The sequence below is a fragment of the Acartia tonsa genome, chromosome 8, assembly GCF_053477335.1.
Source record: "Acartia tonsa isolate MP-2025a chromosome 8, ASM5347733v1, whole genome shotgun sequence".
Lineage (NCBI taxonomy): Eukaryota > Metazoa > Arthropoda > Copepoda > Calanoida > Acartiidae > Acartia > Acartia tonsa.
The window spans coordinates 5,390,299-5,418,193 of NC_137267.1; the positions used below are offsets into that span (position 1 = coordinate 5,390,299).

At 33.9% G+C, this 27,895-nt stretch overlaps 1 protein-coding gene across 24 annotated transcripts in view; it reads right to left on the reverse strand.

Annotated features, from left to right (window-relative positions):
* msn (serine/threonine-protein kinase msn) overlaps nucleotides 1-27,895 on the reverse strand; it is a 70,353-nt gene that overhangs the window by 12,256 nt on the left and 30,202 nt on the right. For all 24 annotated transcript variants that reach the window (XR_013881644.1, XR_013881645.1, XR_013881642.1 and 21 more), the window contains exons 8-16: nucleotides 21,165-21,219; nucleotides 13,321-13,414; nucleotides 4,699-4,754; nucleotides 3,628-3,713; nucleotides 2,556-2,682; nucleotides 1,626-1,749; nucleotides 1,110-1,262; nucleotides 520-621; nucleotides 67-290 (exon numbers count right to left, since the gene is read on the reverse strand). Coding sequence is in view for 1 of the 24 variants with exons in the window: in XM_080168828.1 (XP_080024954.1) it covers nucleotides 67-290; nucleotides 520-621; nucleotides 1,110-1,262; nucleotides 1,626-1,749; nucleotides 2,556-2,682; nucleotides 3,628-3,713; nucleotides 4,699-4,754; nucleotides 13,321-13,414; nucleotides 21,165-21,219 (1,021 nt within the window). In the remaining 23 variants the exon portion in view is untranslated. The remainder of the gene's footprint in view (nucleotides 1-66; nucleotides 291-519; nucleotides 622-1,109; nucleotides 1,263-1,625; nucleotides 1,750-2,555; nucleotides 2,683-3,627; nucleotides 3,714-4,698; nucleotides 4,755-13,320; nucleotides 13,415-21,164; nucleotides 21,220-27,895) is intronic.

Sequence of the window (27,895 nt, forward strand, 5' to 3'; positions counted from 1 at the left end):
CTAAAAAAATAGTATTTTAATCAAAGGAAAAAATGAGAATTCGTGTCTAAATTTTTGTAAGTTTACCTTGATGGGGGAGTATTTGGTTTGCTACCCGCCGCGTCGCGCCTCAAATTATCCGCCACCGCCCCTGTCGGGGGTGGGGGCAGAGGTCGTTGTGGCGGGGGACCAGGAGGGGTGCCCATACCACCCCCTGAGATGGGGTCGGGTAGTCTGTTGGGGATGGGGGGTCGGGCGGGGGGCCCTGGGTCTGGAATCTCTTCTCGTCTACTGCTACGCCTCTCCTTCTCCTGGGAATAATTTCAGGATGTGAGTGGTGGAAGAAAAGTTTCAATAATTTCCAAAAATTATAAATCATCAAATTGCTTATTACAATTAAGATAATAACATAATTTAGAGGATAAAAATCTGACAAGAGATAGAATAGAATAAATGTTATGAAAGATAGATAATATGACTGCCTAATATCAATGCTTATAATTTGGATAGACTTAAGATAGATATGTATGTAATTTCTACCTTATTTGCTGGTGAGTTTCTGTTAATGGCCGCATTAGCCGCAGCCTTGGAGCTGTCCTGTATGATCTGGAAGTTCTTTCTCAGTGTGTTATCACTTGGCGCCTTAATATAGGTTATGCTATAGTTGTTGTCAACAAAGAAAACATAAGTTATTTTTTGCATGGTTTTAGACAATTTTTCAAGAATATTCAGATAAAAAAAAATATTAAATCCTTTTGGGAAAGCTGTTCATAATAAGATCAAAAAAAGATTTTTCAGTATACTAAAAACCGGTTTTAATCAGGTAAAATTTAATCGGATTGTTAGCCATACTGGAATGGTTAATTTGTAGACAGATTACTGTTTACTTTAGAGAATATGACTCCTTGACTGATTAAACAAAACAGGGGAGGAATGGGGGGTAAACAAGAGACTTATACATGCATAAAACATATTCTATTACATAAGTAATAAGTTTTTTTTGTCTGGAGCTTAAAAACTCAATAACTACTGATCCGATTTAGTTCTCTTTTTTTTTAACTTCACATAACTCCTTTAATGGTCATTATATTTTCAGATTTATGTCTTTGGACTTATGTATCAATGTATACCTGTAGAATAGAAGACGGCTGTCCGGCCCTTTCATCCGGTTCCGGCACCCCGTCGTCGTCCGAGTTTGAATATTGGAACTCCGCCTCCTCTCTCTCCTTCTGGGCCTTGTGCTTCTTCATTCGGTCCAGATGGTCCTTCAACTGGATTCGAACCTGCAACATACATACATAGGTGTCAGTTAAATATGACATTCTTCAAAAGGACGGTTATTTAATCTTAATTGGTAGGTAACTTTCCTTAGCTAACAACAATAATCATCAATTTATTGTCCATTGTCTTATCCTTTAATATAGCTATGCAAATAAGCGTTTGTTTGATTTTTATATCAAAGACGTCAAATATGCAATAATTACAAAATAGCAAATCCCCAAGAGTTCAAAAGTGTCATATAACCTGTCTTTCTATCTAAAAAAATTAATTAATCAGAATTAGTTTTTTTTATATTAAAGACGCCCAATACACGATAAGTACAACTAAACAAAACCCTCATAAAGGTATAAAAGTGCAATTCTAACCTGTCTTTCTGTGGGTTGATCTCTAACAAATGGATGTTTAAGTAGTTGATCCGTATAAGGTCTTTGATGATAATCCTTTACTAACACAGTCTCGATAAAGTTCTTAAACTTGGAACTCCACTTCCTGTAAACAAAAACGTTATTAATATTGATTTTCATATGGATATTAAGCAGTTTAATTAATGTACATTTCAATTTATGTGTATTTCTAGATAAAAAATATGTTACGTATATTAGAACATTATATAACACTCGAGGTTGCGCTTCTAGCATTGCTGCATTTGGGAGCAGAAAAGGGCAGAAAAAATAGCTTAAAAACATACCAAGACTTAAATCTGAAATTAAAGAGGACTATCCACGAACAAGAGCAAGTGATTCTAAGCATCTTCCAGCATTGACCCATAGTATTTTTTTTTGTAAATATAGTACTAGGTTTTTGTTTAATATTTGCTTTATCGACTAAAAAGTGAGGTTTCACCATGGTTTTATATGAAAAAAACTTTGAAATGTTAAGCATTGTTTAGTGCAATCTCATCGAATGTTTTGACGAGTTCAAACTGTTGTTTAAAAGCTTTGATACGAAAGTAAATTATTGTGATAAAAAATGTATATTTAGAAGAGGGTTGGTAGTAACTTGTAAACAGTTTAATTAATGTACTTTTGCAATTTACAACATTTGATGCTTTTCTTTAGTGTTATTTTGTTTTGTCCTGTGAACTCAACAAAGCATTTGATGATAATGCTTTAAAAATTGATTTACATTTCAAAGTTTATTTCATATAAAACCATGATGAAAATAGCAAAAAAAACATCCGGATAACAATGAGAAGCTTAGGTACCCCTTAAATGGAGAACCCAATCGGTTCAGAAGTTATACAAATATTAAGCAACAGACAAAAAAAACCTTCCTAGTTTTCATATTAGTTTTACCTGGACTTAAGCCTCGGGGGTGGGTTCCTTGGAATGAGAAAGAGTGCGCGCATGGGGTGCATGTCACAGAGCGGGGGCTGGGCCTCTGCCATCTCGATGGCAGTGATACCCAGCGACCATAGGTCACTCCTGTAGTACAACAACAATTATAGGAGGGTCGTATAGACATCGAAGGCCCTAATAGTTACGGGGATTCATTTTAAGTAGCAGCACAGCTAATCTTTTTACTCTAAAATTAATGTTAGTTATTCTAATTTTATTTTCCATTTGCAATGATATAAAACTAACTTCCAAACTGCAAAATAGACTTAAGGACCAACTAAATAAACTAAATAATTTTAAAGTAAAGAAGCCTCGCTTTCAAGAAAACCTTGCATCTTGATTTTTTAAAATTTTCAATTGAAAATGAATTAATCTTTAAATTTGTAAAGTAGCTTCATTATTATAAAGTCCATTAATCTAAATGCATTTTCTATGTCCAATCATAGATTCCAGAGACAATCAGCTTACTTAATGAAATCAATTAAAACGGGAATAGTTTTTTCTCGCATCGTATTATAAACGGCTTTCCGCGGATATAGAATGTACAATTATGAGATTAAAACTATTTTTTTAGCCCCGAGGTGACGAAGTCACCGGCTAAAAAAACTGGTTTTAATCTTATGATTGTACATTTCTATATTCGTAGAAAGCTTGATATAATACGATGCTAGACATAGTTTTTTCGTATGGATGAGAACCGGTTCCTATCCACCGGATTCGAATGAATACGAGAAAAGTATTTAAAATCCCAATAAGAACGATTTCGTCCATAAGTACATAGCGAAAAATTACCAAGATAATATTTTTATTTCTTGCAGGCGTTGCCAATAAAGCAGTAAAATATTATTAGCCCTCTATTCTTAGAATTTCTTTAAAAACATTTAAAAATTAAACATAAGTGTGCATATGTGCAAATGGTCTATTGTCCTATTCCTAATGATACCAAGGCTCAACCCATTTTAACATGACCAATAAAACGGCTTATGACCAATTGACCGCCGCTGTGTGACCACTTTACAATTGTTGTTTTTCCTGTTGTCATAAGTGGCATCTGGATTCTCATCACAGGCAATAACTTCAGGGGCCATCCAGTACGGCGTACCAATAAATGTATTCCTAAAATATTATATACTCATGTGATATATGCATTGCATAATTTAATACAAACGGTGATTTATCAAAACACATGAAAGAATGGTGATTTTTCTTAAAGAATAGAGGCCTTTTTCGAATGCAAATTCCAATGGTATCCAAATTTTTTTTTGGTCACGTTAACTAACTGGTTCAAAAACTTTGGATACTTTTCTTGAATTGTGATTGGTTAGCTCAAAACTGGTAGTTTCAAAATTTTTCCATCAATGATTTTTATCTACAGAAGGGGTAATTTTGTTAATCGAATTAGGAATGTACTTTAATTAAACATTAAGGGGGGGGGGGAAGTTCTGACACATTTGCGTAAACCTGGTGTATAGGCTTTATCTTTGGACTAAGAGGATAGGTTATTAGGGATAAAATCATTCATTCTTATATGATAAATTTCCCCCAGATTTAAGCTTTTTTGGATAGGCCTCCAGGTTCCGGAGCTCCAGGCCTCCAGGTGGTCTCTCTACAGGTAAAAATTAAAAATAAGATTTTTTTTGAAGAGTTAGAGGTTAACTTATAAAACAAAATATGCTTCTTTTAGATTGTTATTCACATATTTGATGAAAAAACATACATATTTTGTCTCATAAGCTGACATCTAACTCTTAAAAAAAATTTTTTTTTTTTCATTTTACCTGTAGAGAGACCACCTGGAGGCCTGGAGCTCCGGAACCTGGAGGCCTATCCAAAAAATCTTAAATCTGGGGGAAATTCATCATATAAGAATGATTTTATCCCTAATAACCTATCCTCTCAGTCTAAAGATGAAGCCTATACACCAGGTTTACGCAAATGTGTCAGAACTCCCCCCCCCCCTTGTCTTATCCCTTAAGATCCCTGGTTTTTATAAACAAAGGTATATCCAAAACATACAAATTAAAACTATCTAATGTTTTTTTTATATAAATTCCAAGACTAAGTTAATTAAGAGCAAAGCTGCTATATAAATAAATGTTACCTTCTACCAATAGTTCTGTCTAATTGAGCTGATACACCAAAATCTACTAACTTCACCTAAAACAAGAAATGTTTATTTATTAAATAAGGTCTTTTCGTATTTAGTTTAAGATTTCGATAAATACTGAGCTAATTAAGTTCTCCATTTAAGGGAAGCTTCATATGATATAGGTCTAGGGTTTTTTTTGTTCAATTCTATTTTAAGATTTGCAGACTGGCCAGCCAATTTTGAAAATAAAAAATGTACATAACGTACACAAAAAAAATACGTTACGTACATAAAAAAAGTAAAAAAACGTACAAAAACGTACATTCCTAATAAAAATAAGTTAAATAATTTCCTAGTTACCTATTATCAATACATTTAAGTCTACTAGCAGCTACCTGTAAAGGAGAACCATAGCGAACTGACAGACACAAGATATCCTATTACTCTATTCAAAAGAAATAGCGTCTACGCTCCTAAAGGCCTCTAGGGGCACTTGAGGAGGGGAGAGTTGAATTCAATAAAAAAAAACATGGATGACAACATACATAAGTAGCGAAGCTCAAAAGTTATTTAAAGAATCTGGAAAAAAATTAACTTAAAATCGCAATTAAAATTCATTTTTGGGGGGAGGAGGTAGTTTTTTTTCTAAAGTCAATTTCTCTTGGGAGGGTGGATGGTGATACTCTTCCCCAAAATAGTTATAAAACTTCCAAAAACCTATGAGAAGCTATCCTGTTAAGGAGAACAATATCGGTTCCGTGGTTAGCGAGATTCTTTGGTTCAAACAAACAGACATTCTGTAATTATGTACAAAGTATATCCTATTATAAGGACCAGCGACTACGCCCTTAGAGGCCTCTAGAGGAACTTGATTAGGGGGGGGGGGGGAGTTGAATTCAAAAACCCATTTTTTTATTTAAAAATAAAAAGTAAAAAACAAGGATGACAACATCCTTAAGTAGCGAAGCTCAAAAGTTATGGATGGAAATCTGGGAACTATATAAACTATAGAGTAGTGTCGTAAAAAAAAAGCATTTAACTTATTTAAATAAATCACAAAACCTTTTAAAAATATATAAAAACGTGAAAATCTAGAAATAAATTCAGCCCCCCAACCAATAAGCAAATCTCAATGAAATTTAGTGGAAGTATTAAGAATGAAAACTAATACAATCCCTGAAAATTACAACCGTCTTTCAGGAATATGAGTTGTGAAAATCACAAAAACCTATACATCTAGGAATAGATCTAGCACTGCAACAAATAGACAAACCTTAAAGAAACTTTTTGAAAATATGTAGAATGTGAATTTATTTATTCCCTGAAAATTTCAGCCGTCTATCTTGAATAGAAGTCGAGAAAACCATGAAAGAAAGAAAATCTAGGAATAGATCTAGCACCCAACCAAAAGGCAAATCTCAATGAAAATATGTAGAATGTGAACTTATTCAATCAAAAAAAAAGGAGCCGAGAAAATCACGTTTCTCCGATAGCATAACGGACTGACAAAGTGATTATAGAGTAGCTTCGCTAATAATTTTTTTAGTGAGGGAAGGGGGAGTAGACCACCCCCATTTCTGATTTCAATTTTAAAAAGAAAGAAAAAGTAGGGGAAGGGTTGTGATTTTTTTTCTGAGAGTAGTTTCTCTTGGGAGGGTGGTTGTACCCTCTCCCAGGACCTATGAGAAGCTACCCTGTAAAAGAGAACCATATCGGTTTAGCGGTTAGCGAGAACCTTCGGTACAAATAAACTGACAGAGAGACATACATCCTGTTATTACGTACTAAGTATATTCTATTAAATAAAGTAGTAAGTTTTTTGTCTGATGCTTAAGATTTTCATAACTACTTCACACAGTTACCGAGATGGTTTTAGGCTATTTTTCTACCATTTTGAATAAAGGTTCTTGAAGGGATATGGAAGGACAGAGAAAATAGCCTACAACCTCACAAAGATCATGTCGGTTCAGCAGTTAGCGAGATTCTTTGTTACAGAAAAAAAAGGATTTATAGGATAAACATATAATAGGATATAGGGTTATTTTGTCTATTGCTAAAGATCTCAGAAAATACTAGTCTTTAATGCAAAGTAAATCAATGCCTGTCTGTCTAAATTCTAAATTCTAATCTTCAGGGAATATATCTACTAGTCCTGTGGTAGTTTTAGGCTATTTTCTTAGAGTGTGGGAAACCCAGCCCCCCCCAAAAAAAAATCAACCACCCCTCAATTTATTTTTGTAAACTAATGCAAATCAGCGGGGTGGGGGAACCCCCACCGCACCCTGGGGCGAAGCCTAAAAGGAAAAAATAATCACAATCTTTTTTTATATTTTTTTTGACAAATTTCCAACTAACGATTCTATAAAAGAGGGATACGAAGCCTCTAATCCTAGTAGAAAGTAAAAAGCTATAAGTGTCCCTCCCCCAGGGTTGTCATTTTGGGCGGGCGCTTCTGGGCAGGCAGTTTTGGGCGGGCGGTTTTGGGCCGCCCAATATAAGGTCCTTTTGGGCAGTTTTGGGCACCCCTCATTTAGGGGGAGAGAAAAAGGGGAGGGGGTTAAAAAAGAGGGGGGGCGGGCCTATTTTTTGGGTGATATCATTATACTAAAGTAACAGGATGTGTGTCTGTTTGTTTGTTTGTTTGTGTGTTTGTACCGAAGGATCTCGCTAACCGCTGAACCGATCGGGTTCTCCTTATCAGGGTAGCTTCTTATAGTTTCTGGGAAGGTTTATAACTATTTTGGGGGAGGGTACCACCACCCTCCTAAGAGAAATCGCCCCTAGAAAAAAATTACCCTCCCCCAAAACTTTTTAAAAAATTTTTTAAAACTAAAAATAAAAATTGGGGGGAGGAAACCCAACCCCTTCCACCAAAAAAAAAAAAATATTCCCCCCCCCCCCAATTTTTTTACTTTTTCTTTTTAAATCTAGTATAATAATTGGATTATCAAATTTGACTCTCCCCTCCTCAAGTGCCCCTAGAGGCCTCTAGGGCCGTAGCCGCTAGTTAACTATATAAATTAGTAAGCTTTTTTGTATCTAGAGAAGGATTTCGCTAACTGCTGAACCGATATGGTTCTCCTTTCCAGTGGAGCCTTTATAGGTCCTGAGATGGTTTTAGGCTATTTTATTTCTAATAATAAGTCTAGGTATGGTTTTAGGCTATTTTATATCCTTTTTATATGCTTTTTACGACATTTGCCCAAAAAGGGTGCCCAAAACCACTTTTGGGCGCCCAAAACCCGCCTAAAACCCTTTTAGGCAATTGGGCCGCCCAATATCAAAAAAAGTGCCCAATTCGACAACCCTGCCCTCCCCCAAAGAAAATAGCAAAAACCATCACAGGACTATTAGGTATATTCCATGAAGAGTAGAGCACAATAGGTTCAGTGGTTACTGAGATATTAAGCTTCTGATATACAGACGGACAAGCAGACGGACCGACATCATTCTACTTTGCATTATAGATAATATACTATTTTTGTAATACTTTATGTACAAATACAAATAAATAAACAAATACTTTTATACTTATATTTGATTCTTATTCTTTAAAAACTGAAGATACCAAAAAATAAGACTTCTTAATCCTACACTGTGCACCATATGATATCTCGGAAAATTTACCCAAGTATATAAAGAATTTGAAAAAAATTATCGTAAAATCTATTAAAGGGGTAGTAGCATGAAATGCATTTAAACTTGAATTTAGTCAACTGCATATTTGATAATTTTGCTAATATTTGATTCTTATTATTTTTAAAAAAAACGTAAAACGTACAAAAATACAAATTTCAAAATACGTTACGTACACATATCAAAATAACGTCCAGAACGTACACAGATTCGATGCGTAACGTACAAAACGTACACTCTGGCCAGTCTGGATTTGAGATTTTTGATGGTTTTAGGCTATTTTATACAGATAAACATCAGTGGGTGATGGATTAACCCCCCTCCCCTTATCAATGTTAGTAATCTAATTTGATTACATGTTTCAAATGCAAGAATCGTATCTTAGTTGATCAAGATTGATTAGGGGTGAATGAAAAAGTATCAAAACTTAAAACTTAGAAGAATGCTAAAAGCAAATTCTGCAATGATCTTTTACAAGGACATTAGTATTCCAACAGATCTATAATATAGATTTATATACAGACAACTACCTCCCTTCATTTTTCAAAGACCTCTTTCGTCTGCTTTTTAATTATTTTCTGCTACTTGGCTGTGTTAATGTGTTTATTGGTTGATTTTCAATGACCCAATAGAAAGGTTGCACAAGACGGTTGCGATGGGGAGATACAGTTATTAAACCCTTTCTCCCTCTAGTATTTTACTCTAATAGTATTCGATTTCATATCAGGAAGGGAGCGGACAATGGAACAAAATAACACTGTTCTTGCATTCGTTGACTTTGAATGGTTGGTCAGTCCCATAATTTTAATCTACCGGAAGGGTTACTGGGGTTGTATATAAATTCATCCTCCATTGTCTTATCTCTATAGATCCCTAAATTCTTAACCCTTAACGGTCGGGGATGGGGGGGGGGGGGGCCCGGGGCGTTGAACGCCCCCCCCCCATCCGGTTTTTTCTATCTCATTTTCTGTGTGTGAAAGATAAAGAGCCCAAACTGCGTGAATTTTTAAGTATGGGTATAACACATAACTGAGAGTTGGAATTTTTTGAATATCTCCATCCTGGTGGGCACAGGATGCCAGCAAACCTAGCAGAGTGATCCAGGTAAAGAGCAAAAATATTTTTTTTGACTTAAACAAAGCATTTTATCTTACTAAAATACTAGATTATCCTCTAGTAGTAAATCCTTATATGAAATACAGTTGTTCAAGTCGATTTCAGGTTCCAGGTATGATCCTGCAGGTCCTGATCCTCCAGGTCTCCAGAAATCTTTAAAAGGCTCCTGTGACCGCAAATTTTGACTTAAAGACTTACAAAGGTTGTTAAATAAAAGGGTGAAGGAAGCGAAAATTGACTTAGTTTCACTTAAGGTCGGAAATTCATTATCAAATTGGGGACTTGTGCAAATTTTTTTTAGCCCTCTAGCTCTAATAGGAACTGAGATAATAGGGGGGGGGGGGGCGTTGAACGCCCCCCCTTTCCGACCGATTAAGGTGCGGCAAGGGGCCCGACTGTAAGGGGTTAATACAACTTAGATTCTATTTACCATTAAGATTTATAATGCCTGGATTAAGAATAAAGGTGGATAATATGAGAGGCTAAAAATTTCGTACATTTAGGTTGCTAAAATAAACATCATTTTGTGGTCAGTTTGTTTATCCAATGGAAAGGGATGGGTTAAATGGGATGGATAGGTATTGTTATTTTAGCAAGCTACAAGTTCCACTTTATTACAAGTACAAGATAATCCGGTGTAAGATCCAAGTAATAATAAATCCATTGACCCATTTGACCATCAGTTTACCCCAGAATATCATTGGTTAGAAAAGTATTCCAACTTGTTAAAAAATGCATTAGGTTACAGGGATCTAAAGTGATAAAGACAATAGTCGATAAATTGATATGCATCCCTGATAATGATACACAAAATAAACCCTTTTTAAGATTTCAAGTAGTGGTTGAATCGTTTGGTCAATTAACTAAATGAACTAACCAATAAAAAGTCCCCAAAGTTGTTAAGCCAACGAATAACTTTACAACTTTAGGGACTAAGGCAATAAGCAGCTAAATGAACTCTCCCTTCTATAATTAGAGTCGGTCCGTCCGTCCGTCCGTCACAGAAGGATAGCTTTTTTCGTTAATTTAGGCATGTTAGAATTGTCATATCGATTTCAAATTTTGCATGGTAATTCCTTTAGTACTTGGGTACAATTTAGAAAGCGTAGCAACTCTATAATCATTACAAGAATGTCCGTATGTTTATTTTAAACATAATTATTTTTTAAAATTTAAATCTTTTAACAATAAATTCCTATGTGATCTAATCATCCGATTGATCTGATTTTTGGTATGTTGATTCCTGGGACAACAAAGTTTAATGTTATAAGCGAAGCAATTCTATAATCAAGTCCTAAAATTGTAAGTATGACCATAAACATAATCCTAAACATAATCAAGCATTCAACAAATTTACTTACAATTTTGTTTCGACTCTTATACATTTATATTCTGATTATTCAGTTCTGACCCTATATAAGTGTTAATGTCTGTTTGTCCTACCGTTTCAGTGCTTTGCTTTTATGGATGTTGACATCCTTGTTTCTACTTAAAACTACCTACAGATTTTTTATTCCAATCTTATGCAGAAAAATGCACAATGCGCACGGAATGCCGCGCTAATTAATCAACCATTTTTTTTTGGCGCCAATATTAGTCTTTGTCTGTACTTTCAATTAGAGGTGAACAAGGATAATCAAATGTCAGGGAGGAAGAGGAGACATTTGGCTGTTTATTTTACTAGTCCCCAAAATTTTATCTTCTTATTAGTTGGCTTGACTACTTTGGGGACTTTAATTGAATTTTGATTGGATGGTTCATTAAGTTGAGTGTTCAAACGTTTCAAGAGGAGTAATTTTTAATATCATCATTGGGAATGTTCATTAATTTATCGGCAATTATCTTATCCCTTTATATCCTTTTTCAAATATACTTCTAAAGATGCTAATAAATTTAATCTAACATTTCAAGCGGTTGTCTAATTTTATTATCTCAGCTTCAGAAAGTGCTAGATGGCTAGATATATGAAGTACCCATGTTAAATGAAGAATTATTGACTTCCACCCCCACCTGAAACCCTTTCTGTCGGGTATAGAGCAGAGATAAAAGAGTTGGAAACCTAAGCCATATAGAATACTACTAATAATTTAAGTACAAACATTCATTAATAATCTGCAAGTCACGTCAATTTAAAATAAACGTTTGTTCAAAACAGCAAAAATAAAATTCTTTGATTAATAGCTTGAGAGTATCTACAAATAGAGAAGCAATAGCAATAAAAAGCTCAAGAATACTAAGATCATGAACTAAATTGTAATAAAATTAGAAAGTAAGGGCACTGTAAATTACACTGGTACCCAAAGTTTTATTGCCATGTTATCTAAATGGTTGGTTATTAAACTTTGGCCTAACTATACATACAACCAATAATTTTATTTAGAAGAGTTTTTTTATTAGTCATAATCCAGGATTTATATAAATTTATCTCCAATGTCATATGCCTTACAATCCCTGTAAATTAGCCACCTTCCCCTCCATCTATGTATAGTTGTATTTTTGAATGAACACCATCTATATTCCATCTGAAGCTGATGTAATAAAAATGGCACAAGAGAAAAAATGAGAGAAAAAGACTGAATTGAATAAATAATTAAACAAGAATATTTTTTATTGAAACTTAGGATTTTCAAATTGGAAAAAAAACTTCAAAGTAAAGATGTAGGTATAAAACACACATATAAAAGGGAATAGTTATTTCTCGCATCGTATTATAAACAGCTTTCCGCGGATATAAAATATACAATTATGAGGTTAAAACCAGTTTTTTAGCCCCGAGGTTCCGAAGCTGGATATTATACGATGCTAGACATAGTTTTTCGTATGGATGAGAACCGGTTCCTAATCCTATCCACCGGATTCGAATGAATACGAGAATAGTTATTTCTCGTATCGTATTATAAACGGCTTTCCGCGGATATAGAATGTACAATTATAAGATTAAAACTAGTTTTTTTAGCCCCGTGGTGCCGAAGGCACCGGCTAAAAAAACTAGTTTTAATCTTATGATTGTACATTTCTATATTCGTAGAAAACTGGATATAATACGATGCTAGACATAGTTTTTTCGTATTCATGAGAACCGGTTCCTATCCACCGGATTCAAATGAATACGAGAAAGTTATTTAAAATAATCTAATCGACTTTTTAAACTTGTTAAATTATTTATCTTAAGCTTGTTCATTTCACTAATAGCAATGATAATTTAACCTATCTCTTTATCCGTGATTTTAAACGCACAATAGGAAAGATTATTTTTTCATTCATACTTTGATTTAAGCATAGGTAGTAAAGAGGAGGGAGGATACAAAAAAAAGAAAAATAATATCAAGGACAATTTACTAAGTTTTTCTCACTGTTTTTTGTCCCTCTTGAATGATATACCTATTTCCCAGCAGTAAATCAATTTAACAAAACCAACGAATTATCAAACAATTAAAATTAAACATATAAAAGGCCATATTTGTGCATTTGTAGGGAAACATGAGGATAAAATTTCTCTCGCGGAGTTGAGTCACCTTCCTCCAAAATAGTTCTAAACTTTCCCTGCCCTAATGAGAAGCCTCACTTTAAAGTACAACAACCCTATTCGTCCATCGGTTAGCGAGACCCTTCAGTACAAACACACAGAAAGAGAGACAGATAGGCAGGCATCCTGCTACTTTCATATATGGATTAATAAGAATCTAAGGAAAGAAGGCCAATTTAGGATTTTAATGTTAAAAATTTTGCAGATTAATTTGGAGAATCTACACAAAATAAAGACCTTTCATAGCAATTGAGAAATCTCATTATTATTTAGAAAACCAGTCCAGCAGATAAACAGACGTACTAACAACCAGACTCTAATCATAGAGTAGCTGCGCTATATAAAAACAAACTTACCTCAGCGTTGTCTGTTAGTAGCACATTTTGGCCTTTGATATCTCTATGTATAACCTTGCAGGTGTGTAGATGTGTCAAGCCTCGTAATACCTCCCTAAATATACATCCTTTATTAATAACTTTGATATCTCTATGTATAACCTTGCAGGTGTGTAGATGTGTTAATACCTCCCTAAATATAATAACTTTAATATTGTTGTCCTAGGAATCATTTATTCGAAAATCAGATATAGAGTTATTACGATCTACAAATTGTACTATTTACAGGAATCATCATTCAAAGTTTGAAATCGTTAGGCAAATTCTAACATGCCTAAATTAACGATCATAGCTATCCTTTACGGACGGAAGCAAGAACCAACTTTTTGCTTCTTCAAAAGAAATTAGGAGAGAAAGAAAGAAGTTTTAATACAATTTCTAATGTCGTGTTATATGAGCAGAAGTGAGTGCACCCCACAATAAAAATAGTATTATTTATCATAATTTGTATTTATTTCACATATTAATAAAAAAAATCATTGAAAAGAATGAAAGAGAAAAAAACAGTAAATTATCAGTGAGTTTTCCTTGTTAACAGTTTTTTTAATAGCGAAGATTATAACTCAGTCTGTTCGGCATAAGGAGAAAATGTAATTTAATTGGCTATTATTAGAGATAGACGATTTTTTATTACAATATTTCCTGACCATGAATTTGTTAAATATACTCTTAATGTTTAAATTCATGCACTTGACTACTTATGGATGTTGTCATCCTTGTTTCTTAAATCATCTAAAAAACAAATTATTAACAATATTTTTTGCGGATTTTTCCACAGAACAAATGTCCCCAAATTTTGTGGAAATCTGTCGTTGAATTTTGCCATCCTTGTTTCTTACACTATCTAAAGCTTCCACAAGGGCAAATTAATAAAGTTTTTTTTTGCGGATTTTTTTCAAAGAATAAGTGTCACCTAGCCCAGAAAATGGTTTTAAATTTTGTGGAAATCTGTCATTGAATGTTGTCATCCTTGTTTCTTACAATATCTAAAGCTTCCACAAAGGCAAATTAATAAAGTTTTTTTGCGGATTTTTTCAAAGAATAATGGTTCCTAGCCCAGAAAATGGTTTTAAATTTTGTGGAAATCTGTCATTGAAGAATTGAAAATTGACGGGATGATACAAATCGGAAGTTCAGACCCTCGGTTCAACCATAAAACGGCCAAAAAAAGTAGCAAAGCATATTCAAACGTTAAATTTGAAAATGTATTTATTATTTCTTGGATCTTTAACCAAATAATCATTTACTCTAATAAGTACTAAGTGTATATACGTCCCCTCAGGGGCGTCCAAGCTTTTTATTTTAGGGTGGGTAAAATTTTTTGAAGGGGGGGGGGTAATTCGGTTTTGGGGGGGGTAAAATGGCGCGCGAAGCGCGCCGTAAATTTTTTTTACCCCCCCCAAAATTTTTACCCCGGGGGTAAAATTTGCTTGGGGGGGGGGGTAATTACCCCCCCTGAAATCTGTTGGCAGGGGTAAAATTTGTTTCCCCCCCCCCAAATTTACCCCCGGGGTAAAATTTTAGGGGGGGGTAAGTTAAATTTTATAAAAAAATTAGTATTAAAAATGCGCGCGAAGCGCGCAAAAATTTTTTTTGTAAGAGATTTTCTATTTTGGGGGGGGTATTTACCCCCCCAAAATTGTTTGGGGGGAGTAAATACCCCCTCCTAAATGGTTGGGGGTGCCTACGGCACCCCCAGGGTAGGGATAAATTTTAAATTGGGGGGGTAAAATGAAAAAAAAATTAGGGGGGGGGTAATCGCCCCATTACCCCCCCCCTTGGACGCCTATGCGTCCCCTTTTACCCTATTCCCTCCTACTGGATGAAAGAACTGACCAATGAATGAGTTCCAAGATAGCAACCAAAATTGATAGAAATTTTCCAAATACAATTGTGCCATTATATACAAATAAACTGTTTTGTATGAATAATGAAATAGTTCTTTGTGGTTTGAAACCAAGAGAGTTATGAAATTTTAGATAGAATCTAAACAGCATAAATAGTGCAGCTATAAAAACAAGGAAGACAACATCCATAAAAGCGAAGCATTGAAACAGTAGGACAGGACAAACTGACATTAACACTTGTATAGTGTCAGAACTGAATAATCAAATATAAATGTATAAGAGTCGAAGCAATTTTTAATTGAAAAACTGCTTGATACAGGATTTTGTTTATGGACATACTTACATTTTTAGGACTTGATTATAGAGTTGCTTATAACATTATACTCTGTTGTCCCAGGAATCAATATACCAAAATTCAGATCAATAGGATGATTAGATCACATAAAAATTTGTTGTTAAAAAAGTAAAAAAATTTAAATGGACGTACGGACATTCTGGTAATAATTTTAGAGTTGCTACGCTTTCTAAATCGTACCTAACTACTAAAGGAATTACCATGCAAAGTTTGAAATCGATAGGACAATTCTAACATGCCTAAATTAACGAAAAGAGCTATCTCTCTGTGACGGACGGACGTACGGAACGACCCTAATTATAGAAAAGCTTCGCTTTTAAAAAATACCTAGTATTGCTTTAATCAGTCAATATTTCCCCCAATGAAGTCCTTTTCCCCTAGTTCAGGTTCAAAACCAATTTATATCCACGGCATTAGAAGAGGTTCTAAGCCTTATTGAAAAATCTTGTGTCCTATTTTCATAATTTTTCAATTTCGGACAGAGCCTTCAGCACCTCGGAGCCAATAAAACTGGGATTAATCTTATAATTTTTAATTTTAATATCCATTAGGTATATGATGCTGTAAAAAGCTAAAAATATTTCTCTAGACTTTTTCTTAAAGCAATCTTATACCTTAATTGTTGAAAGCAAGAAAAAAAGGGATAAGACGAACAAAAGGGTTGGGAGAGGGGAGGGGGAATGGAAGGGAAAGAAAAGGGAAGGAAGAATAGTCCTTTACAATAAATGAATTGGTAGTTAAGAAAATACGATTTATTGACACTTAAAATTGAATATAAACGAATCCATTGGCAAAAATTACGCGTAGATATGTTTAGTTATGTTACACTAGTTCCCATTTCCCAAAGTTTTATAATAACATTTTCTTATTCTTAGCTGAACAACTTTGAGGACTTCAGTAAATTTTGATAGGTTGGTTTATCAAGTTGAGTGTTTAAACGTTTCAACCACTAATTTTAATCTAGAGAAAGGATAATTTTGTGTATCAACGTTGAAGATGCTGATCAATTTATCGCCCATTGTCTTGTCCCTTTAGATCACTGCATGTTATTGGTTTATTTCTATTCATTATATGCCTAATTTCCTTTACTATACGTTTTAAAATCTTTTATGTTTTACTATATTACCACCCCCTTTATCCATGGTAAGAATGAAATACTTTTTTTTCTGTGTTATTGAAGTATGATTGATAGGCCAGCTCTAGTAGGTAGGCTTTTCAATATATATACATATTACATAATGTATAATATATGTCAGGGAGGGAGGGGAAATTGGACTGTAATTAATACTGGTCCCAAAATTTTATTAATGACTTTGGGTACTTAATCTTGATTGGGTTGAACAAGCTTTCATTTTACACTACAAACTTTTCAACCAACAATTTTCATGTATCGAGGGGGTTATCTTTGTTTATCATAATTAGGGTGAATATCAATTTATCGTCCATTGTCTTATCCCTTAAGATCCCTGAAAAAATGTATATTTTATCTTAGTGTATATCCTATAAACTAGAGTGCCCATCAATAGAAATATCTAAGGCAACTCCAATCCCAAGCCCATTTTTTTTTTATTTAAAAAAAATAAAGTTTATGAAAGGTAAGGGAGAAAGCCACTATTTACCCCCCCCCCCCCCCCCCCCCGAAAAAATGAACTCATCAAAGAAATTCAATACCTTGTATTTTGATGTTTTAAAAAAATATTTTTAGATAATTGGGATATTTTGTTAAATATGTAAAAGCAGTAAAACAACCCTTATATGTTTTTCCTTTCAGAGGTTTTTCTTCAATTCAAATATTTTTGACTAATCTAGGATTTCATCGAAGTAGTAAGCATATAATACTTACAATTAAATATTTATTTCATTAGCTAGCTTTGCCCAGGGAGGGAGGGGACATTGGACTTAAAATTACTCGTAGCCATAGTTTTATAACATTGTTCTTATTTTGTTTATCGCCATTGTGGATGTGCATTTTATTTTCTCAAGTCTTATCCAATCAGACCCTTTGAGGTTTTCCCCATTAGTGTACAAACGTAACCTTACACCTTTTAATTTTGTACAAGTTTTACATGGAAACAAGAATATATAGCTTCCAAAGTTATCTCATTCGTTGGATTATAAACTTTGAAAATCTTGATTGATTGGTTCAAGCTAGCAGTGTCGAATTTTCAAGTGGTAATTTTAATCTACATAAGGGGCAATTTTGTCTATCATCATTGGAAATAAACCACTACATCAGGTAGGAAACATCTATCAAAAGGGATAAGTTAATGACTGATAAATTGATGTACGTACATCCCCAATAATTATTCACAAAATTACCCCTTCTGTAGATTGCAATTAGTGGTTGAAACGTTTGGTCACTCAGCTGAATAAACCCACCAATCAAAATTCACTAAATTCCCTAATGTGTTAAGGCAACGAATAAGAAAATGTTATTATTAAACTTTGGGGACTAGGGTAATAAACAGCCCATTGTCACCTCCTCTCTCGTTGAAATGTAGTATACCGAAATTTAATAGGTACTTATGAAGTAGCTTTGCTACATACAAACAAATGTAATAGATATGCTGAGATTCTAGAAAAAAGTGTTCGTAAAGGAACATTTGTTGTATGCTGACATCATGAACATGGGTGTCAAATTATTGAAAAAAATCGGGAAAAAATACAAGAAATGATTTTTTCCAATCCGGAAAACTTTAGAGTTGATCGCAAAAGACAGTTTTAAGTTAACACTCAAAACCGTAAATACTAAAATACGGAGATTAGGCAAAATAAATCCGGCACCCCTTTCTTAAACGATGACTATTATGAATCAGTGAAGCTTTTTCCGGTAAAAATGTTTAGAAAGCAAAAAATGCTACGAATTCAAACTTACATCTGGGATATGTTACACATTAATGCAGGGATCTAAAGGGATAAGACAATGGCCGATAAACTGATGTACATCCCTGATGATGATGCACAAAATTATTACTTCTGGAGATAACAATTAATGGTTGAAATGTTTTGACACTCTACTTAATGAACCAACCAATCAAAGTTGTAAGCCAACGAATAAGGAAACGTTATAAATCTTTGAGGACTAATGTTATAAACAGTGCAATGTCCCCTCCCTCCCTACATTAATGTGAATTCATTATAGTGCCTCTTATTCAATTCAAGGATGACAATATCAAGTAGCAAAAAAATCATGAATTAAAAAACGGACAAAGTGAGTTTTAAAAAAATTATAGAAAATCACGAAAACTTTGGATGTCCAAGAAAATGTACATCTTCACCAAAAAAAAACAACAGTTCATCTTTAACACCAGTCGCGATAATCACATTTCCCACATAACGTAACGAACGGACATACAAAGTTAATTATAGAGTGACTTCGCTATTTAAAAAGACAAATTAGCAAATAGTCCGTACGTTACTCTACAATTGCCAATGCAGAGTGACCACTCAAAAATTACAAATATATAGTACATATATAGTACATAAAAATTTTCACATAGTACCATATAGTACACAAAATTTTAACTAATATAGTACCATATAGTACCAAAATTTTAACTAATAAATGTAGTAATACCATATAGTACCAAATATCCTTAAACTAAAGTAACAGGATGTTTGTCTGTTTGTTTGTCTGTGTGTTTGTACTGAAGGATCTCGCTAACCGCTGAACTGATCGGGTTCTCCTTAACAGGGTAGCTTCCCATAGGTCCCGGGAAGGTTTATAACTATTTTCTTGGGGGGTGGGAAACCCCCCAACCCCCCAAAAAATTAAAAATATCCCCCCCCCCAAAAAAAAAAATTTTAAATTTTTTAAACTAAAATTAAAAAAGATAGGTGTGACACCCCCCCCCCAAAAAAAATTTTTTTACACCCCCCAAAAATATTTTTAAAAAATTTTTCTTTTAAAATATAAAAAAAGAAATTGGGTTATCAAATTCGACTCCCCCATCCTCAAGTGCCCCTAGAGGCCTCTAGGGGCGTAGCCACTAGTTAGAAAAATAGTACCTATGTATCTTATTAAATATTAAATAAAGTAGTAAGGGTTTTATGTCTGATGCTTAAGATCTCATTATCTACTGAACCAATTGGGTTACAAATTTTAGGTAAGCTTTACTGAGGTCGTATGATGGTTTTAGGCTATTTAATTTTCAGAATTATGTCCTGAGATGTCCTAGATGCATATTAATGCAAATGTCTATACAAAATTATAAGTAAATTTGTTGCAAAACTGATTACCTAATTTCTTTGTCAAAAAAGGAAAAAAAACAGCATGTTTTAAATGGACGCAGACTTTCTGGTAACGATTATAGAGTTGCTGTTCTTTCAATTTAATTACCTAACTGTTAAAGAAATCATCATGCAAAGTTTGAAATCTATAGGACAATTATAACCTGTTTTAAATTAACGAAAAAAGCTAACTGTGACGGACGGACGGACTGACCCTAATTATAAAAAATCTTTGCTTTTAAAAAGGTGATAGAGATGATGAGGGAGCATTAAACATTTTTTTTTTAATTGGTGGAAGAACCGAACACTTTTTTTCAAAAAAGTCCTAAAAATGGACATTTTTTCCGTAATTAAAGATGTCGCACATAATGGCATTAATTCAAATTTACAGTGAGGACCTAAACCTATACATTTTATCGACTCAGAATTACCAATTTTTTTTATAATTCAATGGACGTGCTGTTCCAACCAATTCCTTTTATGATAAAATGACCATTGATACCCCAAAAAAAGTGTTCTGGTAGCTTTTCTCAGCAATATGTCAGTTTTGATTTTCATAAAAAGGGGAGGTTCCCTCTGGAGAAGAAATTGTTTTCTTCTTTCAAATTATGACTTTATTTACCTTCCTGAAGAGATTAAGAATCAAAAAACGGTTTATAAAAATATTGACCATTAAAAAGTTATCCTTAAATAACTGTCAAAATCACCTGAATTTGCTAAAACGTCCAAAATTGTCAGTCTTTTGAGGATAGTCCTTGCTATGATCAAAATCTTTAAAAATCGTTTTTTTTTAAATTCTTTAATCTACTCTTCAAAGCGAATTTAGGAAGTTATATAAAACCATAGTTTTTTTTATGAAAATCGAAATTGACATATTGATGAAAAAAAACTACCAGAACACTTTTTTGATGTCAATTGTCATAAAAGAAATGGGTTAAAATAATGCACCAAATTTTTTTTATATAAATGTGGATGAATTTTTATCCTGAGTAGATGAATTTTAATGTCAAAGAAAGAATAAATAATAATCATAACAAATATATAAAAAAAAACAGGTATAATAAATACTATTTCTACAAATTTCATTTTGTATTTTAATATTGTAACAAACAATATTATCATACTTATTAATTTTTAAAAAAATATTTAAAATTTTTCATATAGTACCAAAATTTCAACTCATATAGTACATATAGTACCTAATTTGTCATATAGTACCATATTATAGTACAAAAATTTGACTATATAGTACATATAGTACATATAGTACACAGTGGTCACCCTGCCAATGTTCTGTTCATTTTTCCGACTTTAAAAATATAGAAGCTTCGCTTTTCTATGTCGTCATCCTTTTGTAAAAATATAAAAATTACCTAGAAATATATGCGATCCAATCCTCCTTGAGGCTCTGTCCTTTGATTGATTTCACTAAAATAGATAAATAGATTAGATAGATAGATAGAAATAGATAGATAGATCCAATCCTCCTTGAGGCTCTGTCCTTTGATTTCACTAAAATAGATTAGATAGATAGAAATAGATAAGATGTATGGACAGATAGGTCATAGAAAGATAGATAGATCCAATCCTCCTTGAGGCTCTGTCCTTTGATTGATTTCACTAAAATAGATAAATAGGTTAGATAGATAGAAATAGATAAATAGAAGATAGATCTAATCCTCCTTGAGGCTCTGTCCTTTGATTTCACTAAAATAGATTAGATAGATAGAAATAGATAAATAGATAAGATGTATGGACAGATAGGTCATAGAAAGATAGATAGATCCATTCCCCCTTAAATCTCTGTCCTTTGATTGATTTCAATAAAATAGATAAATAGATTAGATAGATGGATAGAAATGGTTAAATAAATTTGATTGATGGATTGAAATTGATCATATAGATGAATAGAAAAAGATAAAATAGACAGATGCCAGGAATCTTAAGTGATAAGACAATGGACGCTTAATTGATATACAATACATCCCTAATGAAGTAGAAAAAGCACTGTTTCTGTGTAATAAAATAGTGGTTGAAACGTTTGGACACTCAACTTAATGAACCAATTATTCAAAATTCAATAAAAGTCCCAAAAGGTGTTAAGCCAACATATAAGAAAACGCGCTTATAAAACTTTGGGTACCAGTGTATAATTTACAATCCAATGTACCCTCCCTCCATAGCATTGCAAATACTAATAAATACCCCCACCCACGCGAATATCTTACATAAATCCGCCAGTTCCTAAGTTAATTCAAACCAACTAAATAACAACTGAATAACAGCCACTATTGAGGTGTAACTATACTGTGATACAAAAGAATATGATAATTATGGAAATGGCACAAATAAAGGGTTACAGCAAGAAAAGATAACATTCTAAAGAGATTGGTGGGGTTAGGATTCTACCCATCAAAATTATTAGGATATTTTCAAAGAGGGAGGGGACATTGGTCTGTAAATTTGTTACCCAAAGTTTTGAAACATTCGCTTATTCATTGAGTCAAAAACTTTGGGTACTTTTATTCAATTTGGATTAGTTATTTTCAAACTAGCAGTGCCCAAACTTTTCGACCATTAGTTTAGATCTACATAAGGGATAATTTTGTTTCTCATGATTTGAATGGATAGTTTGTAGCAAAACCACAAAATTTTATTATGCAATGAAATGTTTTTGCTGTAGAGCTTCTCTTTTTATTAATCACCATGGATTAAGGGATGAGACATTGGACTAGTAAGCAACATTTTCTGCCTTTATACTTATATCTCTGATTAAACTACTTTAAATATTACTTTTTGATATGTACTGAAGAATATTCAACTGAGTAATAAAGGATACCTACCTAATATATATCTGTAATTAAAAACTAACAAAGTTTATTATGATTGCTTTAGAAAAACTGAATCTTGTTTTTTTTGTAGGTCAACTTTTTTGCTATACCTTTACTTAACTTAAGAAGATTTTGTGTATATTTGATTTGGCAATTTAAATTGCAAGTTTTTCAAAATGTCTTAAATGCATATTTCCATAAAGAGAATTTTTAAATGTTACTTTCTTTAACAAATTAAAGATTCATAAGCAACTAGGTAAGTTTAAACTGTTACAATAAATCTTAATAGACAAACAATTGTACTATCCTAAACTTTCTAAAAAGATATTTTATATTTTGATTGAATATTTTAAGTGATAAAAAAGTTTAATTCAATAGATGGTATCACAAAGGCCTCATAATTAATCAACAAACTTAGGGTGAAGACAGACATTCAGAAAATCATTTAAACTTAAGTATTAAGTGTCTGTGGGTATGCATATCAGGGATCTAAAGGGATAAGACAATGGACGATAAATATTGATCCTTAATGATGATACACAAAATAACTCTTTCTTTTGGAAACTCCACCAAATGAACCAACCAATCATAATTCAATAAAAGTCCCCAATTTTGTAGAGTCAACGAAAAAGAAAAAGTTCTTATAAAATTTTGGGGATCAGTTTAATAAACAGCCCAATGTCCCCTCCCTCCCAGCGATTATCCACTCTTCAAATGTACGATTTCTTTTTGAGAATACTTGTCTTTTACTCTGTGATCAAATTGTATTTAGCATAAAATGAATAGGGTGATACACACACGTAGATAGCAAAAAGTTTTCTTGGTATTTTAAAGTAGCGTAGCTACTCAACGAATTATGAAGTCTGTATGAGAAAATTAATTTAATATACATAATATAATATCAAAATATGCAATATTAACGTAAACCTTTCAATAGTTGTATAAAGGTTCCATATATATACAAAATTTCAATCTAAAGCTTTTTATTAAAAACTTCATATTTTCATGATTTTAACAAGAAATAAGGGGGGGGGGGGAAGTTTTGACACTTTCGCTTACTCCGTGATTATTGGGCTAGGTATTAAAGTTAGACTATAGGTTATTTGGGATAAAAGTTTACATTTGGTTAGTACTTCACGGATTTTTAATCATTTTTTGGATAACCCCACCCCCTAGCCCCCCGGGGCTCAAAATCCCCCTAAAAATGAACCTAACCTTAATTTTCTCAGGAACAATTTGACCAAAAGAGATGATTTCTTAAACTTAAGCTTTTATGCTTATAAACTAACTTCTGATTTAGAAGTCACCCCCCTGCCACCAACCCCTAGCCCTCCGGGGCTCAAAAAAACCCTAAAAATGAACCCAACCTTAATTTTCTCAGGAACCATTTGACCAACAGAGATGATTTCTTAAACTTAAGCTTTTGTGCTTATAAACTAACTTCTAGTTTAGAAGTCACCCCCCTGCCGCCAACCCCTAGCCCTCCGGGGCTCAAAAAAACCCTAAAAATGAACCTAACCTTAATTTTCTCAGGTACCATTTTACCAATAGAGATGATTTCTTAAACTTAAGCTTTTATGCTTATAAACTAAGTTTAAGTTTAGAAGTCGCCCCCCTGCCGCCAACACCTAGCCCTCCGGGGCTCAAAAAACCCTAAAAATGAACCTAACCTTAATTTTCTCAGGAACCATTTGACCAACAGAGATGATTTCTTAAACTTAAGCTTTTGTGCTTATAAACTAATTTCTAGTTTAGAAGTCACCCCCCTGCCGCCAACCCCTAGCCCTCCGGGGCTCAAAAAAACCCTAAAAATGAACCCAACCTTAATTTTCTCAGGAACCATTTTACCAATAGAGATGATTTCTTAAACTTAAGCTTTTATGCTTATAAACTAAGTTTAAGTTTAGAAGTCTCCCCCCTGCCGCCAACACCTAGCCCTCCGGGGCTCAAAAAACCCTAAAAATGAACCTAACCTTAATTTTCTCAGGAACCATTTGACCAATAGAGATGATTTCTTAAACTTAAGCTTTTGTGCTTATAAACTAACTTCTAGTTTAGAAGTCACCCCCCTGCCGCCAACCCCTAGCCCTCCGGGGCTCAAAAAAACCCTAAAAATGAACCTAACCTTAATTTTCTCAGGAACCATTTTACCAATAGAGATGATTTCTTAAACTTAAGCTTTTATGCTTATAAACTAAGTTTAAGTTTAGAAGTCGCCCCCCTGCCGCCAACACCTAGCCCTCCGGGGATCAAAAAACCCTAAAAATGAACCTAACCTTAATTTTCTCAGGAACCATTTGACCAACAGAGATGATTTCTTAAACTTAAGCTTTTATGCTTATAAACTAACTTCTTGTATAGAAGTAACCCCCTTCAGCCAACCCCTTGCCCTCCGGGGCTCAAAAAAAACCTAAAAATGAACCTAACCTTAATTTTCTCAGGAACCATTTGATCAACAGAGATGATTTCTTAAACTTATGCTTTTATGCTTATAAATTGAGTTTAAGTTCAGGAGTCACCTCCTTGCCGCCAACCCCTAGCCCCCCGGGGCTCAAAAAACCCTAAAAATGAACCTAACCTTAATTTTCTCAGGAACTATTTGTCCAATAGAGATGATTTCTTAACATAAGCTTTTATGCTTATGAACTAAGTTTAAGTTTAGAAATAGCCCCCCTGCCGCCAACCCCTTGCCCCCCGGGGCTCAAAAAAAAATCAAAATGAACCTAACTTTAATTAAAATTTCTTATTTGAAGAGTTAGAGGTACACTTATTAAACCAAATATGCTTCTTTTTGGATGTTATTGACATATCTGCTGAACAAAAATATAATCGGCCTCCAGGTTCAGGTGCTGCAGGCCTCCAGATCCACTCAGTAGACAGGTAAAAATTTAAATTTCTTATTTGAAGGTTTAGAGGTACACTTATTAAACCAAATATGCATCTTTTTGGATGTTATTGACATATCTCCTAAAAAAATTAGAATCGGCCTCCAGGTTCGGGTGCTGCAGGCCTACAGGTCCACTCTCGACAGGTGAAAATTTAAATTTCTTATTTAAAGAGTTAGAGGTACACTTATTAAACCAAATATGCTTCTTTTTGGATGTTATTGACATATCTGCTGAAAAAATTAGAATCGGCCTCCGGGTTCAGGTGAATATCTAAAATAGTTAGTTTGGAATTTAGAGGAAAGGTATTTAAATAGAATAAGGTTAAAGTAAATAATATAGTCAAATTTATTGTTTACGGCTTCAATATGTGTTCCCGACAGGCTCCAGGAGCCTGCTCAACAGGTAAAAATCCTTATGTGTAATGTTTGAATTAAGATGAAAGGTTACTAAATAGAAATAAAAAATATGTACAACAAGAAACTTAATCCTAGAGGACACCTTGAGCCTGCTTGGAGCACAACTTTCTCTAAATTCAAAAAATACAATTTGTTTAATTTTCCCTATCCAGCAGTCGCCTGGAGGTCACCTAGACCCTGCCTAGAACACATATCTTTAAATAAGAACTTTTAATTTTTACCTGTCTCCAGAGTGGACCTGGAGGCCTGCAGCACCTGAACCTGGAGGCCAATTCTAATTTTTTCAGGAGATATGTCAATAACATCCAAAAAGATGCATATTTGGTTTAATAAGTTTACCTCTAATTCTTCAAAAAAGAAATTTTAATTTTTACCTGTCTCCAGAGTGGACCTGGAGGCCTGCAGCACCTGAACCTGGAGGCCGATTTTAATTTTTTCAGCAGATATGTCAATAACATCCAAAAAGATGCATATTTGGTTTAATAAGTGTACCTCTAAACCATCAAATAAGAAATTTAAATTTTTACCTGTCTCCTGAGTGGACCTGGAGGCCTGCAGCACCCGAACCTGGAGGCCGATTCTAATTTTTTCAGGAGATATGTCAATAACATCCAAAAATAAGCATATTTGGTCTAATAAGTGTACCTCTAACTCTACAAATAAGAAATTTAAATTAAGGTTAGGTTCATTTTTAGGGTTTTTTTGAGCCCCGGAGGGCTAGGGGTTGGCGGCAGGGGGGTGACTTCTAAACTAGAAGTTAGTTTATAAGCATAAAAGCTTAAGTTTAAGAAATCATCTCTGTTGGTCAAATGGTTGCTGAGAAAATTAAGGTTAGGTTCATTTTTAGAGTTTTTTTGAGCCCCGGAGGGCTAGGGGTTGGTGGCAGGGGGCTGACTTGTAAACTAGAAGTTAGTTTATAAGCATAAAAGCTTAAGTTTAAGAAATCATCTCTGTTGGTCAAATGGTTCCTGAGAAAATTAAGGTTAGGTTCATTTTTAGGGGGATTTTGAGCCCCGGAGGGCTAGGGGTTGGCGGCAGGGGGGTGACTTCTAAATTAAAAGTTAGTTTATAAGCATAAAAGCTTAAGTTTAAGAAATCATTTCTGTTGGTCAAATGGTTGCTGAGAAAATTAAGGTTAGGTTCATTTTTAGAGTTTTTTTTGAGCCCCGGAGGGCTAGGGGTTGGTGGCAGGGGGCTGACTTGTAAACTAGAAGTTAGTTTATAAGCACAAAAGCTTAAGTTTAAGAGATCATCTCTGTTGGTCAAATGGTTCCTGAGAAAATTAAGGTTAGGTTCATTTTTAGGGTTTTTTTGAGCCCCGGAGGGCTCGGGGTTTGTGGCAGGGGGGTGACTTCTAAATCAGAAGTTAGTTTATAAGCATAAAAGCTTAAGTTTAAGAAATCATCTCTTTTGGTCAAATGGTTCCTGAGAAAATTAAGGTTAGGTTCATTTTTAGGGGGATTTTGAGCCCCGGGGGGCTAAGGGGTGGGGTTATCCAAAAAATGATTAAAAATCCGTGAAGTACTAACCAAAAGTAAACTTTTATCCCAAATAACCTATAGTCTAACTTTAATACCTAGCCCAATAATCACGGAGTAAGCGAAAGTGTCAAAACTTCCCCCCCCCTTAAAGAACTGCCAACCTAAAATAATGTAACAAGAGTTCAAATATGAAGCAATGTATATATAGGATATAAGTTGTTAATATTGACAGTGGAAAATTTGTCGTCAATTAAGCTTGCAAAAATGGACCTCATTTATTGGTAAGTTCGTTCATCTAGTAGGTGGGAATGGGAAAAGGGTATAATTATTTTAGCCAGCTACGAGCATCACTTTTTCAGAGTAAATGAACATCTGGTGCAACATCCAAAATATCGCTTCTTACAAAAGTGATAAAAGGGGGGGGGGGGGGTTAATGCAACCATCACGTAATCAATGGCACTTAAAATCTGAATTTCAAAATGAAACAT